Genomic DNA, 15,487 nt, shown 5'->3' with positions numbered 1-15,487 from the left:
ATCAAAGCCGTTGCATAAAAGTAGGGAGGGTTCTCCGGACAATCTCGAATTTCACGAGAATTTATTAATTCTCTCCACTTTTCCACTCCAATTTTCATTGTATCCACTCAACTGTCTCTCATTTTCCAAATGCCAATCTTTTCCCACGTGGATTTTTTTTTTTCAGAAATAAGAGTTCATAATTAACTTAAAAGAGCGCAAGCACAAAAGACTTGAATTAGAACATATTAAGGTCTGCAAAACTTTGGAGGGATTGGACAATCAATTGAAAGGTAGTGACCCGTTCTTATGGGTTTTTGCTAATCAGTGCGCAACTGAATTCGATTCTCTCCTACAATGGACCAGTCTTAAATTAGTGAAGCCCAGTAGCAAACTCTTGGCCTCAGTGATAAGTGGTTCGAGAACCCACGAGCATTGTATTTCACTTCTAAGGGTGGGTTTGGTTCAGCATTTGAAATTAGCTTTAGAAAAATGCAAATGCCTCCAACCTAAAGGAGTTTAAGAAAATGCTAATTACATTTGGTAAAATCTCATTTGAAATGAGCTTTGGGTTGAATGGTGTTTGGTAAAAACAACATTTCAAATGGGCTTCAAATGCAATTTTTTAATTTTTGACTAAAAAAATTACCTATTGCCGGATTGGCGAAGAAGATAAATAGTAAAAAGAGGGGCAAAATCGAAAATATAGGAAATTGATGAGGTTAGTTTTGGAAGGAAAAAAATCTCTTAGCATTTGACCAAATGCTGGTCCCTATCATCATTGGGTTTTCAGCTTTCCCAAAGCCAGCATTTGATCAAATGCTAGCTTAAAACTAAATCAAATGCTTCAGCATTCTTCCAATGGGCTTTGAGGACTGAAAGCCTCTTGGGAATGCTGAACCAAACTCATCCTAAGTGTCTTTAACAATACTTCAATCAACAAGCTTAGTTCAGTTAGAGTGCGGTTTCCATTCAGTTTCCAATCCCATTTACGTCTTAACGAGTTAGGTCGATTGAACAGCACATTCGGTCCCTACATTTCAGGACCTTTAAGGTAACTTGAATTAAATAGGAAAAGGGTTATTGCCATTACATCTTCACTAGGATGCCCGTTGTTCTCGTCATTCCTAGTCCTTCAGGGCTCAGCAATTTAGTTTCGTGCAAGTCCCTGCAATCTACTCCCCGTGTTTCTGTGAGTTTTCTAATAAGATGACGTTGTATTGCCCGTGACCCAGAGCTAGATGAGGCGTCTCCTTAATTGACCAATTCATAGCTCAGGTATATCTCACTAAAACAAGCTGACTGCCGTGCAAGCAAAGAAGAATATCGAATCAAATGCTACGTGGCGTGTTTCGACCGAGTATTCAACGGAATAGCTTCATTTGAAGTGAATGATTCATAGCAAAATCATAGTCAAAGCAACTAAATCTAATTACTTGAAGACTTACTATATTTGAAAATATGGACGAAATTAAACCACTATGAAAGTTCACTATGTAAAGATTCCTGAGGTTCATATAAAATTACTCGAAAATGACATTTGAGTTAGTCACTTGATTGATGAAGGGGGAATTATGCTAGGAGTCCCAAACTTTTGTAGGAAAACGCGATGAAGGGTTGCTGAACCCTTTACTTTGTGCAAAGCAATGTCAAACATCAAATGATAAGTTCCTACTCGGTGAAGACAATATTGCAACTTCTCCAAATCCGCATTAGAAATAGCTGCAAATGTTACCGGACACATTGTTTAATGCAATGGGGACGCAGCATCAGTAAAAACTTATCGGAGGAAGCTTCTCAGAAGTCTTCTGTAGTTCCTTTTTGGTTTCGGCAGCCAGACATTGATCATACAAAGGAAATCTTTCGGGGGACTTGAATTCTGCTCCATGATAGGAATTCTAAGAGATCATTACTCCGTAATCAGTTAGAGGGGATGATTCATTATATGGGGCACTGGAAATAACATTTTGAAACGCCGTTTCACCGGGGGTGGCATGGGGCACCGCTGGAGCACGTTTTGCGCTTAGATGCGCCTCATACTGAATTTCTGCAGCCAAGATACTATGCTGTATGACTAGCACTCCTCAAGCATATTCGTCCTAACCTACTCCTCATGCTGCAAAAAATAGGACGGCGACAAAATATCTACTGAATTAGTTAAACTAACAGAGACAAATGAAGAAAGGATGCTTAACAACCTTTCAAGATTCTGCTTTTATGGCATATATATACGTACAGATCAAGTCCAAGCACTATAATGGAACTTGGCTGTCGTGATTCTTCTCGGTTTCTTATGCAATAATTGTTCAATAAGAGGATAAGGAAGAATCAATAGGAAATATTTCCTTCCTCATAACTCTCTTTCTTGCTTTTCACTTAAATGCCCAGAATAAAACTCTTAAGCATACTCTTTGCAAAGAACAATTGCTATCGAAACATTAGATAGATTGCTTGCGACTACATGGCGTAAAGAGCTATAGCTTGTGAAATGCATTAAATATACTCAGGGGTCAAGAGAAATATTACCAACAGCCATTTCAACAGAAACATCACACAGTCCAACCGCTTGGGGTTCATCCAATTTCTGCTGAGCCTCGGGGGTATCCTGCAACAAGGATTAATTAGAAGAACATCTTTATGAGTAAATGAAGCCACAACAGCATATAAGGAATATGGTTGGAGCAGTAGCATTTTTCTAGTTATGAACTAGCAGGTCAGCTCCACTGTGAATTTCTCAGATGTATAGAAGCATTAACAGCTCTTAATGCTTAGGAAGCGCCAAAAAGGTTAGTACTAGCATGACTTGTTTTCGGTTCAACTCAGTAAGTCATGTAAGTGCTACAAATCTTCCCAACTCGAAAGGGCCAAGACAGTCGTTGCTTCTCACATGGTGCCTCTGATTATGTTTTTTTCCACGGTAATAAAAGTTGTCAGCATATCCACGTTCTGCAAGAAATAAATTAGAATGGAAAGCCAACTTTTTTTTTTCTATATTTGGTAAGATAGGTGAATGATAGCATATAGCTTTTCTTCACTCTCATTTTGAGAGGTAATTTGTGTATAACAAAATCAGAAAGGAACAGACTGGAATTACTCCAGAACTTGCTAATGCCGTAAAAATGGTAGATCTGATTACTAATTTTGGAAAAACAGTACTTAGAACCCTATGGTAACGTCAATTTTAGAAATTGTTGTTAAATTTCTGCCGTATCATTTTATGTAACCCTAAGCCTGACTAATTGGGTCAATTGTACTTAGATGGCCTGTTGCACATATCTCTCATTGCGCTGCTTTTACAGCGAGAAGGTAATTTGATCAAATGATATCTAGCATTTTTGTTTCACTCAAATCTATGTCAAATAAAATTGTTTCAACAACATCAGCGTAGTTTCACATTTTGAAATAGGATGATGCAGTCATCACAGAAACATCAATAAAAAGGAAGTGAGCATGAGATGGAGAGTAGCGATAGCATCTACAAACTATTTCCTGAGCTCCTTGATGTTACATGCAAACACGTATGGTTTAACCAAGAGCACAATTAATCCACCTAGTTGGACCATGGCTAAGATAACAAGCCTCACCTGAATAAAGTCATTCCTTGAGCAATCCATGCAGCTAACCCCACCAAAATCCAATACTACAAATGCATGCGCTGACATAATGCATCCACAATGGAGTAGCTGAGAAAGGAATCCAGGATAAAGGTAAATAGGAAATTTCTATGGAAAAACAAGTCAAACATCATTGTCAGCACTACTACACTTCCATATCTATCAACAATATTGGCACTACACATTGCTAACAACAAAGGCACGAAATTGTTAACATCTCATGCGTACCTTCTGACAAGTATTGCAGTTTCTCCAACCATCAGCATTAGGGTGATATGTTTCACAGAATGTACCATCCTCATAAGCAGACCTAAGAGAGAGTGTCAAGTCACTTGTAATGAGAACAGAGGCTAAGATTGTGTAACCTGATAACTATTGACCATTCACAGATTCATGTAATGAAGTAATATACATTCAGCAAGATGCATAAAAGAAAATTAACCTACTAGATCCCAGTCCATACTGGTGAGAACATTTAGATGGATACTAGAAAGTTTAATATTCTGGAGCAAATTATTTGTTGGAAAGCAAGAAACACAAGCCAGGAAACTTGTTATTTGATGTTGCTCTGACTAACTAAATAAGAAGGCCGGTACCATTTCGAATGAGGAAAAAACACCCACATCAGCTGCTTATGTTACAAGTAAAGCTTCTGACCAAAAAAAAAAAAATGTTACAAGCAAAGCTTAACCTATTCTTTATTCCACTTCTAGTCAAAGCTTCTCATGGGCCTTGGAAGTAGGCCGAAGAAATGCCATGAAGCACATATATACTTGTCCAGGACTAATCCGAAAAGGAAACTGAGGGGACCTAGTCCTTTAGTCAACACGTAAAGATCTTAAAAGCAACACTGGTGCTTATACCTCCTGAGACATTTGGCATATCGTGGTTCATGAAATTCAGTTTAATCTACAGAAGATTAGTGTAGTTATTTTTCTATTTTTTTCCTTCCACCACCAACCACTTCTCAGTAGATTCTGTTTTTGAATATCATCTGACACTGTAATGTCAAGTCCTTTAAATAGTGTTGCTTATAGCACAGCAACAGCCTCAAGTTCATGAGTTTTTATTCAGCAGGACATAAATGTATGGGGTGAAGGATAAAAGATTGAATTAAGACCTCAAAACCAAAGAAAGAGTAGTATTTGTCATCTCAGTCACTACAGACACATCTAGAACTTCTCCTAGACTTCAATCGCCAATCTACTTGCATCTCTGTTAATTTTAATATTTTGGCATGCTTCTAAACATGTGGTCCTTTCAGATATGTAAGATCTGCGGATGTCAAGATATCTTACAGGTGGCTTGAATTTTCTGTTTCAAGCAGATAAATTGCAACTTCTGCCATCGCTAGAGGAAACATCTCAACCAAAGAGCTCCAAAAATAGCTTTGATGAAGCAAGCTTAATTCTTCATGATATGGGTGCCAAACTCAAAACTTGCGTGCAGGATAAGAAACTAAACAATTTGTCACAAGAACAGTCACGTTGGTAAATATCATCAAGCTCATTAAATAGGATAGCGAAAGCATACAAAGTTATAAATCTCATTCTAGCACAAATTCATAGTAGAACTACCATATTTTTATGTAAAAAAGATTCTTGTAACAGGTTGTGTCAAAAAAGGAAACATACACAAATCGATGTGAGATCACATGGACATTAATTTTCTTCTCTTCCTTGTTGAAAGAGACTCCGCTGCAGACGGAATCTGGTACTCTAAAGAATCTTTCAAGAAAAGCTAAAAGTAACTCTTCCATCATAAGCGTGTTTCCCCTACTTGCCTATCTCCTCCATTGAAATTGAAGGAGAAAAAAGGGCTACTTGTGTCCAAATGATTTGCATGGCAGTCTAGAGAATTAGACTGTTTCACAACCTATGTCAAACCAACAAATAGAGACCTAACAACCATTTCGGTCACAAGATAAGGAATAACTAGTTACTCCCTATTTAAGACGTATATAGATATACCTCAAATGTGAATACAGCAGCGTCAGCAATAAACAGATTGATGAAAATTTTCCAGGGGTGACTAATGACCACAAATAGGTGAATGTCCTGCATTTGTTTTATTGTATGTATATGTGGCGCATCCCAAAGTCAAGGCTCATACAAAAGCCTATGATTTGCGTTCACTTAAGGGTCAGTTCTGAGATTAATAGTATTGCAATTTGCATTCTGCAATCAACCTAAAAATAGGAGTTAAAAACAAAGAACACTAGAAGTAGAGTTGCATGGCACCTACGACTCTTCAACATCAATTAAGCATAAGGCAGGGAGGTAGGAGTGCATACTCTCCTCGGTGGGAAAAGTATACTAGAAGTGCCATAACTTTTGTACGGCGTTCACTTGAGTGTCATAACTTTCAAAACGTTCACTTAAGTACCATAACTTTCAAAAATCGTTCACTTGAGTGTCATGCTGACGTGGCGGCCGGAAAAGCTGACGTGGCAGCCGGAAAGATGACGTGGCACGCTGGAAAAGTTACTGTAGCACTCAAGTGAACGATTTTGCTCCGACGTAGCACTCAAGTGAACGATTTTTGAAAGTTATGGCACTTAAGTGAACGTTTTGAAAGTTATGGCACTCAAGTGAACGCCGTACACAAGTTATGGCACTTCTAGTGTACTTTTCCCCTCCTCCGGTTGAACACACGAGAATTTGTCTACCAAATGAGCACAATACTCTCCCTCTTGTTATAACTTACACATAGAAACCTGGTACTTTTACCAATTTATCTATAACTTGTATGGTCTTTTTTAAACAAGAGATAAGGGCATTTATTTCCTTACACCTTTTATTAGTGAAATTGTACTGCTCAGCAGACGATCAGATCTGTCTTGCATGACTTGAAGAGAAGACAATCAACAAAAAGTAAAATTGGCATGGAAAATGGAAAATTGCTTAATCAAGAAATAAATCAGCAATAAAGAAAGTACTTACTACACATACTGGAGTTATATATACATTGTGCATTAAACATGTCACAGCACTTGTAAATTGTTTAAGGAACTAAGCTCTGGATGGGCGGAAGTATAACCAGAAAGAACGAAGTATTCTTGCTCTGCTTGAATGGCATCTCTTCTGGAAATGCTCCTCCTTATTTCAGCTTCATAAAATTTTAAAACAAATGATCCTTTGAAAGGCAATATACTTTTGGAAAGCAAGCTCTTGGTTCGTAAAAAAAAGACAGAAATCTGTATGGCTGAGATTTACAGCAGGCCTTGATTGGCAGACAGCCCACCTAGCTACGTCACGCTACAGAGCAAGATGCCCATGGGTGCGAGTAAAACAAACTTCCAGCAACAAAACCGAGACAGACTCATTTTAGTAAAGCAATACACCCATGCAAGCATGACACTGGAAAACCAGCCCCTGCTTCTTGCCAATTATTCTGCAGAATATAATTATGGTCCTTCCAGGATGATATCTAACAATAAATCACACTGAAAAATCCACTGAAATATAACAGGAATGGCCAATATATTGGCAGTTTTTCTGAGCAATAAACACTACTTTGATGCCAGCAAAGTACATCAGAAAAAACTAAGAGAAAAATGAAAAACTTGAATAGCAATAGAAAATCTCTGAAACACAGTCAATGACTTTCTTATTTGAGACTCAATGAACTGTGTTTATCATTTAAACTTTTATGAGATTCTGACTATATCATTGACATCGCTATGCTGGTTTCTATTTCAATTCACAAAGCCAAAATGCTCCCACTAACTGTTGATGTGACAATCTCTTATCTTGCAACATGAAAGCGGTATTTCACACTTTATAAAAATGAATCTAGATTCAAGGAATTCTACTTGCAAATATTCTATACCCGACCACTAAAATGACGGCATACAGATGAGGAAAACAATCTCTCTAGAATTTGAGGATATGATTTGTGTTACTGTATTGTTTTTCTTGATCTTGGTGGCTCTCACTTGTGGAACAATTGTTCAGGTTCTGTTTCTCCTATTTGATTCTCAACTGCACCTGAAATGCCACCCTGTTGCTTGCTAGATCAAATTGCACTACAGGAAAGGGCCTTATTCTTGTCAACAATCTCCTGTTAACGATTGATAACATCTTAACTTAGTTCGCTTATAATGAGTTCCAGGAAACAATGGAAATCTTCAGCTCCGTCTTTTTCAGAACCTATGACTCCAGCATTATTAGTTGCTGGATTATATATCTGTAGATGGTACAGAATCCAACAATTCATATCGAACAGGGGGATAGTTAATCCAATGTTGGCATCACACTCGACTCACGTCTAAAGAAGATGTTTGGCTACGCTTGCTTTGAACACATAAATCCTATCTAACTCCCAAAAAGTCGAACCCACACTGGTCTAACAAGATAAGAAGCAATAAGCTCACATGTTCCCTAATACTGCGAAGCTAACTAATACAAGTGCTGACTACAAGTATTAAGAGATGCAGTCATCATTCCAGAAGCTTGTACCGCAAGCAATAACGCAAACATCCATCCATCCATCACCAAATAGATCACAACCAGCCGATTGTCTAACCAAGCATAGCTTCCAAGCCTTCAATTACCATACACACGCGCTTGACAAACAAATGGCACGCACGCGGAGAGGCATTCCCGAAACGAGACGGATTGGCAAAGAACCACGTGCATTCGAGGAAAAGCGACTGAATCGCAGAATGATCTTACGCGCATTCGTCGCAGAGCTGTGCGTAGCCGCCGTTGCTGAGCCGCCAGCCCGGCCTGAGCTGAGCCGTTCCGCGCTTGCAGTAGAAGCAGGTGCTCTCCTCGTCGCCGGAGAAACAAACTGGATGGTACGCCATTGACGTCGAAGCCCAAGGGAATCACAGTCACAGATGCGATTTCCTTGTACTTTTTTGTGGCTCGAGAACTGGAGAGAGAGTTCGATCAAGCAGAGAGCGAAATCGCATTTGCGAGCAGAGAAGACGAACCGGTAGCTTTTGTCTGTTTGCTAATCATGCGCGTCTGCGTCCCAAGGTCTTATTAACGGACAAGGAAGAAGATACGGAGAGGAGGAAATGTCACGTGTAAGTCGCTCGCACGGCCTGTTTCGAACACGAGGCGCTCGTGGGCCGCTCGATGAGAAGAAAGGGTGATCCGGACTCCATCCCTAGCCGTGAGATTGATCGGAGGGCCGGCGGTTCTCCGAGCTTCTGACGTGGAGCGCCGCGTTCTATCGGCGTCCTGAATTTTTGGAAAATGAAAAACCATGTAGGGTGACAAGGTGCATGAGTGACGGTGGATGGGAAAATCAGGGGTAATTACGCAATAATGCTTAAATTTTGTCCCAATTCGCAATATCATTTTTGGATTATTAATTTATTAAATGTGATTCTTGAACTTTTAGTAAATAATCAATCTAGTTCTTAAATTATATGAAAATGTCTAATGTCATATATCTATTAATTCAAGGTTAAGGACAAGATTGAATATTTTCATGTAGTCCTGGGTCAATTGAACATGTGCAAAAAGTTCGGGGATCGCATTGAACAAATAAAAAATTTTGGGATGATATTGCATATTGGACTAACATTTAAAGACTTTTTTGAATAAATTTAAAATTCATTAATCATATTGCACATTGAACTAAAATTTAAAGATCATATATGTTATTTTCCTCGAAACTATTAATGTTAACCGAATCACATAAACTCAGTACATGTCATCCGTCGGATCTTGTAGACCCCACATGTCGTCTTTTGAGTCAACCGAGCTGATTCATGCAATAACTTCTCGATCGCTCGACAATAATTATTGCCACGTCAGCACTTCGTCATGTCCTTTTATGACTGGTTAGCTATTAGTTGTTCCTTTTTTTTTCCCCCGGACAGAGCTATTGTAATTGCTTATGTGCAAAACGAAATGGACATGTATGGACATGCATGGGAATGGCTTTTGAACCATGCCTAGACAACGAACCGATAAGCCTTGCGGTTCACGAGTCGAAAAGTTTCCATCGATTGAACCCGAAACGTTCCACAGGTGAACTGGTGTCACACTTTTATTATCAATTACTTAACTTTGTAAATTGGCAAATAGAGATTCGAGTCCTTGTTGATGCAAAGTCAACTTTTTTTTTTAAAGGGCAATGGACTAGTAAAAAATGTTGCGTGGGTCAACGCCGGACCGGACCATGCTCAGGTTCACAATCAAATTGGCCGATTCGGTCCGGATCTCAAAACATAAGTGAACAATGACATCGAGTCAATTTGGAGATTTAATATTTAAGGATGGCCAAGAACGGAAAATCTTATGTCTCTTACAATAAAGCCCATATAGACTTTTATTACCACTTCTCAATCACAATGAAGGAAAAATTCCAAATAAAAACTTAAAATGCCATCATTTTCTCAAATAAAGGTCTGAAGTGGATCTTATTTCAAATAAGAATCTGATGTGCCCTCATTATTTAAAAAAAAAAAAGCCTGGATGAAGGGCATTATTTTTTTTTCGATTTTTCTTTTACTTTTCCCTCTCCCCTCCCCCGCCCATCGCCATGATCGGGCGAAAGCCGTCGCTTGGGTGAGCGAGGGCGGCCCTTGTCCAATGCCTCACCTAATGCCCGGCCTCGCCCGGCCAAGCGAGGGTGGCCTTGAGCCCCTCACTTGACGCTAGTAATGGCCCTGGAAGGGAGAGGTAAAAGAAAAAGAAAAAAATTCAAAAAATCAAATCAAAAAAATTCCCTTCGATCAAGTCCATCTTTGAAACAAAGAGGACGCTTTAAGGCTTTATGTAAAATACAATCCACTTCATGTCCTTATTTAAAAAAATAAAGACACTTTATGTCTTTATTTGAAATTTTCCTCATGTGCATTCATTTCATCAGTTGACTTTTCTTTGGCTCACTTTTGAATTTCAATTTTCTCTTTCATTTTCAGATTTTGTAAGTGCCAAATTTTTTTTCAACGTGATAAATACTTAACATTTATGCTGAAATCTTTTTTTATATCGATGGATATTACAAAAAAGGTCCCCCCCCTTATATATATATATATATATATATATATATATATATATATATATATATATATATATCTCTAGGGTGTAGTTTCTTTCATTCCACGAGAAATATTTACAGAACATTCATAATCTGCCACTTGGTACAATCAAAATCTTCCAAGCTTTATATAGGCCATACACGAACATTTCAGTCCAAAAGCTATCACCAAATAAAGATGAAGATAGCTGATAATTACACCTTCCATCTTATCTGGAAGTAAGAATAATTCATATGTAAAATGCAAATGCTAGAACTAAGAAACTGAAACTCCTATGATGATTCTACTCCCTCTTCATCAAAAAAGAGTGTGGACCAATGATTGAGCCAAGTTAATCATAAAGAGTTTTTGCAGATTGGGTTCTCACGGATTTGCTATCGTTCTTTGAAACTTTCTCCACAATCTGCTCATTCTTTGATACGGCCTTTGCTATCGCCTTCATCTTCCTGACATTCTTCGTTCTTTTCATTGGTCTTCCCTTCCTGATATTTCTGTTTCAAAAGTTCGATGTAGAAGGATATTCAGATGAGATGAAAACCCGCAAAAACCAGAATCACATATGGTATAGGAAACAGACAGACTCCAAAAGAGAGGTGCGGGTGGAGACAGGTGCAGGGCAACCAAAAGGAGAAGCAACTATTTAAGTAATACTGACAACGCAACCTGAGTAAAACTCCTATATGTCCTGCATAAATTTCTTTATGCAAAACCACCAATTACTCAATATATGGTCCTCATCCAAGTGAAAACCAAGAAGCGTTGTACCCATAACGCGGGAATTAGAAACCAATACAAAACAATTAGAGAATAGAAGACGTGTCCTTTGGTGTTAGAAGTGTCCTACAGAAGGTAGAAAGAGCTTCGCATCAGGGTCCACTGATCACGAGTTAATGGGTCAAGAATGGAGTTCTAGAACCTGAAAATCACTCTACAAAACAATTCCATTTACATTTCTCAAACAGCAGCAGAGAGACCGAGAAAGAAGGGAGAGCAATAGAACTCCCATTGGAGGATTCTTTCAAACCAGCCTCCGCGCAAGAGGATCACCATTGACTTCAATCCCAATCCACGTCCATCAGCTGATTTCGACAGAGGAACTATAACATATACATGGGGTCGACTCAACTCCACTGAAGGGTGACCAACGATGAAATACTTGCGTCGGAATGGAAGTCGGGGAACTGTGCGTAAACCAATGTTTCTTCACAGACAATTCAATTCTCTACGCACAGATAGAATTAAGTGTTTCACATTCATTCCCAGGTTCACCGTACGTTGATTCACGCATGGATTGTCGGATGCTAAGTCCTAGACAATTAGAAAGGATTGATTCACCACGGTGATAGCTATGCAGGACCAAAGAAAAGGGCTAGCTGATTCGACCGACCTATTCGCGGCACCTGCAGCTGAACTTTTAGCTCCAGATTCTGAAGTGTCCATCGCTGCACACAAATAGATCGCGGAATATACTCAATTTCATCGCCATCTTGAACAAAAACGCTTAATTTGACTCTTCTTTTGCGATTTGCCTCGAAGACGAAAAGCCAATGAAGCTTAGAAATCATCAGGAAACGAGGAAGAAGAAAGGGGACGAGAATGAGATTTACCTAGAGGACCGTCGAAGACAGTTTGTTCAGTGATGTCCATTGCAACGGCAGCGTTCCGCTTCTTCTTGTTCCTGTTCTTCGCCATAGCTGAGGCGAACGAGAGAGACAGAGAATGCAGACGACGGAGCACAAAACCAAAAACCCTAGCAATGGCAGAAGAGCATCGAAAGGCCACTTCGACTGTCACACTTTTGGCGGGTACGGTACAGACGGTGGTCGAGATTGGGCCTGGTCCTGGGCCTCGACAAATTAATTTGGGCTTTCGAAACATATAAGTCGGCCAGACCTAATTATAATTACATCTCTTTCTTCCTTTCGGCTTATTTTCAATTTCAAAGATACGGACCATATACAAGCCTGAACAATCGGCTTAAGTCCTTCGATCATGAAACATTTTACACAAATGGAGACTAGCAATGTCTGTGTAAATAATTACTACGGAAATAATTACTACCAATCAAAGTATAATTGCATTTTAATAAAGCGTCAATCCATGAGATTTCCCAATTTTTTTTTATATCGATTATGCTTTGAAACTCGCGTGTTTTGTTTATAACATGCTAAAAAGAGAATATATTTCGAATTTTCAATGTTTTTTTAATGTACATTAAAGATCATTCTTTCCATCTTCAGATTCATGAGGCACTTGATAACTATGGCATCAAACAATCGGGAAATCGAACATTAAATGATGGCGTGAAATCGAACATAAGATGATGTCGACAACAATGCTAAAATACGAAGCACGAGTAGTTATTTCATCTACTTTATGTGACACATATAAAGTATAACAAAAAGAGACTTCAAACATTGTCATTCCATCGAAAAGTTTATTTGTTCATGATGTCACCGTGATAAAACTAAGGTCGCATGATCTTTTTCTTGATGACAAAATGGAGAACCGATTCTAGGACGACTCGTGATTATAATTCTAGCTTTTCCACGTCAACCTGGCATCGTCCTCATAGTAAAAGTTATGAATTGTTTCTGTTACAGATCACCAAGGAAGATCATCAAAATCACAAAACTACAATGGATCCATAACATGGAACAATGGTGCACATAAATTAAAAGCTCTTGATTATGAACCATCACAAATTTACACTTCCTCTCCAATCATACACATTAAGACCAATTCAGACCCATCAATTCATGACCCGGGCACAAATTTGGTGGCGTAGACCCAAGCATTGTTGGCCACAGGGTTGTCTAGGTGGTCCAACAGGTTCTCAAGGGGGCCCTTTCCGGTCACGATGGCCTGAACGAAGAACCCGAACATCGAGAACATGGCCAACCTCCCATTCTTGATCTCCTTCACCTTGAGCTCGGCGAACGTGACCGGGTCGTCGGCGAGGCCCAGCGGGTCGAAGTACTGGCCGCCGGGGTAGAGGTCGTTGCCCTCTCCGACGCCGGGGAGCCCGTTGATTCTGAAGCCCTCGACAAGGCCCATCAAGACGACTTGGCAGCCGAGGACGGCGAGGATGCTCTGGGCGTGGACGAGGTTAGGGTTGCCCAGATAGTCGAGGCCTCCCTCGGAGAAGATCTGGGCCCCGGCCTTGAACCAGACCGGCTCCTTGAAGTCGACCCGGAGCCATTTCTCTAGGACCTCGGGGGTGATGCAGCCCAGGGCTCCAAGCATGGCCCAACGCCCATGGATGACCTGATTTTTTTGGTTCAACATCATCCAAACCAATGTCTCAGGAGGACTGATCTATTTCTCAATGGAAATTCAAAGCTTTCTTGACGCAAATATGAAGCTGAACAGGAATACCATATCTTGAAATCAATGAAAGACAGAGACTAGATCCTTTCGACCGCGTGACAAAGCTTACAAGAACTGCTAAATAAGTAGTGTTTTCCCCCAAAAAGAAGAGTCAAAACTACTAGGACTCGAACTCACGACCTATGCATTTTTCAAAACAAGAACACTAGATCTCACACAAAGCAGCACGAATTGAAAGCGCAACTGTGGCTCCATTAACGTGTCCCTAGTGGTCTCCCTCTCTCTCTTTAAAGAAGATCAAAGAGTTTGATGATTTGTTTTTTTTTTACCTCGAGAGCCCTGTTTCGGGCAAAAGCCTCGGGATCAGCGGACAAACCAGCGGTGTCCCAGCCATAATCGCCGGGGAATTCGCCGGTGAGGTAGGGAGGAGTCTGAGCAGAGAATGGTCCCAAGTACTTCACTCTGTCCGGCCCATACCACAGCTCGTTTCCCTATTCGTCAAACGAGAGTGAGAGACAAGACCCAGTAACGACATTCGGCAAAATGCCACATCAGCCAATGAACCCACCAAAACAAAATCAAAGACAGATTCATGGGCAAGTGAGCCTGAGCGAGAAGGGACGCTAGTGGTAGTACCATGGTGTACTTGCCGGCCGGGCCCATGGAGACAACATCTCTGAGAGCATTGGAGGATGATCTGGACTGGCCAAGGAATGGAGAGGGTCTGAGGACGGTGGTGGCTGCCGCTGTTCCCATGGAAGCCATGTCTGAAGAAGAAGAAGAAGAAGAAGAAGAAGGCCCTCTAGCTTAACTTGTGCCTCCAAGGGAAAGCTCTTGAGATTTGAAGCTTCTTCGAGTGTTTGTCAGGCTCGACGATGTGTGTGGTTGAAGAAGATGGGTATATGTTGCGTGGGGGCGCCCGCACACAAACAACGAGACACAGAACCAAAACTGGTGGCCAGAATTATTTGGGGGACTTGGCGAGCTGTGTCGTGGTGGGGATGCAGAGGTCTGAATCAGCCAATAGGAATGCTTCGATAGATTGAAGTATCTCCTCGTCATATCCTTCTATCCACATATTATCTTGTCCGTCAATAGATATTTCTTTTTACCTGGAAATAATAAAGGGCGTTTTCTACGCCAAGTAATACCAAATTCTCATTTTTCGTAGGGTGTCGTAAAGGTTTATTTGATGCTTGGATGTGTCTCAACTTATTTTGTTACTTGACCAAAAACTCCTAATATTATTTGTATACGACTATAGAGTTTCCTACAGATCATTAAGATGTGAATTATTAAGGAAACGGCAAGGCATGAAGAAATAGTCATTTTCTACATTTATTATCTTCATATCATGTTTGGATCTAGTTATTAGCTTTAGGAGTGATCTCAAGTGCCAAAGGAAGGGGACATCATCGATTCGTCGATTGTTCCGCAATCCAGCCATAGAAAACTCGATACTTTTATGTCATAATCGTAGGCAAATGCGCATTAAATCATCATTGGGCTTAAAATCTAGGCTTTGACGCACCCTCCCTCCTAAGTCAAAATCCAGAAA

General features: G+C 40.0%; 3 protein-coding genes across 4 annotated transcripts; all 3 read right to left on the bottom strand.

Moving 5' to 3' along the window:
* Positions 1 to 1,644: 1,644 nt before the first annotated feature.
* On the bottom strand, positions 1,645 to 8,437 carry LOC115755651 (B3 domain-containing protein Os07g0563300-like). The gene is made up of 5 exons (XM_030695124.2): positions 8,270 to 8,437; positions 3,822 to 3,903; positions 3,564 to 3,662; positions 2,506 to 2,584; positions 1,645 to 2,026 (listed from the first exon to the last, which is right to left on the bottom strand). The coding sequence occupies exons 1-5, from the start codon at positions 8,401 to 8,403 to the stop codon at positions 1,878 to 1,880; spliced, it is 543 nt and encodes a 180-aa protein (XP_030550984.1). The 5' UTR covers positions 8,404 to 8,437; the 3' UTR covers positions 1,645 to 1,877.
* A 2,265-nt stretch (positions 8,438 to 10,702) lies between these two features.
* On the bottom strand, positions 10,703 to 12,377 carry LOC115755685. The gene is made up of 3 exons (XM_030695166.2): positions 12,207 to 12,377; positions 11,987 to 12,041; positions 10,703 to 11,090 (listed from the first exon to the last, which is right to left on the bottom strand). The coding sequence occupies exons 1-3, from the start codon at positions 12,289 to 12,291 to the stop codon at positions 10,931 to 10,933; spliced, it is 300 nt and encodes a 99-aa protein (XP_030551026.1). The 5' UTR covers positions 12,292 to 12,377; the 3' UTR covers positions 10,703 to 10,930.
* Positions 12,378 to 13,114: 737 nt separating this feature from the next.
* Positions 13,115 to 14,858, bottom strand: LOC115755680 (chlorophyll a-b binding protein 13, chloroplastic). Of its 2 annotated transcripts, none has more exons than XM_030695160.2 (3): positions 14,554 to 14,858; positions 14,259 to 14,420; positions 13,115 to 13,866 (listed from the first exon to the last, which is right to left on the bottom strand). In XM_030695160.2, the coding sequence occupies exons 1-3, from the start codon at positions 14,692 to 14,694 to the stop codon at positions 13,357 to 13,359; spliced, it is 813 nt and encodes a 270-aa protein (XP_030551020.1). In that variant the 5' UTR covers positions 14,695 to 14,858; the 3' UTR covers positions 13,115 to 13,356. The 2 variants fall into 2 exon arrangements, with proteins under 2 accessions (XP_030551020.1, XP_030551021.1); XM_030695161.2 differs by having other exon boundaries at positions 14,566 to 14,853.
* Positions 14,859 to 15,487: the final 629 nt, after the last annotated feature.

Source organism: Rhodamnia argentea, chromosome 2, assembly GCF_020921035.1.
Source record: "Rhodamnia argentea isolate NSW1041297 chromosome 2, ASM2092103v1, whole genome shotgun sequence".
NCBI lineage: Eukaryota > Viridiplantae > Streptophyta > Magnoliopsida > Myrtales > Myrtaceae > Rhodamnia > Rhodamnia argentea.
The sequence above is the reverse complement of the archived record's forward strand: the minus strand, read 5'-3'. Positions and strand labels throughout refer to the sequence as shown.

Bases quoted from the DNA above. Each gene is read 5' to 3' on its own strand.
- LOC115755651 (XM_030695124.2), bottom strand. From the start codon at position 8,403: ATGGCGTACCATCCAGTTTGTTTCTCCGGCGACGAGGAGAGCACCTGC. The intron at 3,663-3,821 runs GTACGCATGAGA...TTCCTTTCTCAG, and splicing joins ACTGCAATACTTGTCAGAAG to CTACTCCATTGTGGATGCAT. The intron at 2,585-3,563 runs GTGAGGCTTGTT...TCCTTGTTGCAG, and splicing joins CAAGGAATGACTTTATTCAG to GATACCCCCGAGGCTCAGCA.
- LOC115755680 (XM_030695160.2), bottom strand. From the start codon at position 14,694: ATGGCTTCCATGGGAACAGCGGCAGCCACCACCGTCCTCAGACCCTCT. The intron at 14,421-14,553 runs GCGTCCCTTCTC...TTTGACGAATAG, and splicing joins ACACCATGGTACTACCACTA to GGAAACGAGCTGTGGTATGG. The intron at 13,867-14,258 runs GTAAAAAAAAAA...CAAAAAAATCAG, and splicing joins CCCGAAACAGGGCTCTCGAG to GTCATCCATGGGCGTTGGGC.
- LOC115755685 (XM_030695166.2), bottom strand. From the start codon at position 12,291: ATGGCGAAGAACAGGAACAAGAAGAAGCGGAACGCTGCCGTTGCAATG. The intron at 12,042-12,206 runs GTAAATCTCATT...ATTTGTGTGCAG, and splicing joins TGTCTTCGACGGTCCTCTAG to CGATGGACACTTCAGAATCT. The intron at 11,091-11,986 runs GTCGGTCGAATC...CTTTTGAAACAG, and splicing joins GCTGCAGGTGCCGCGAATAG to AAATATCAGGAAGGGAAGAC.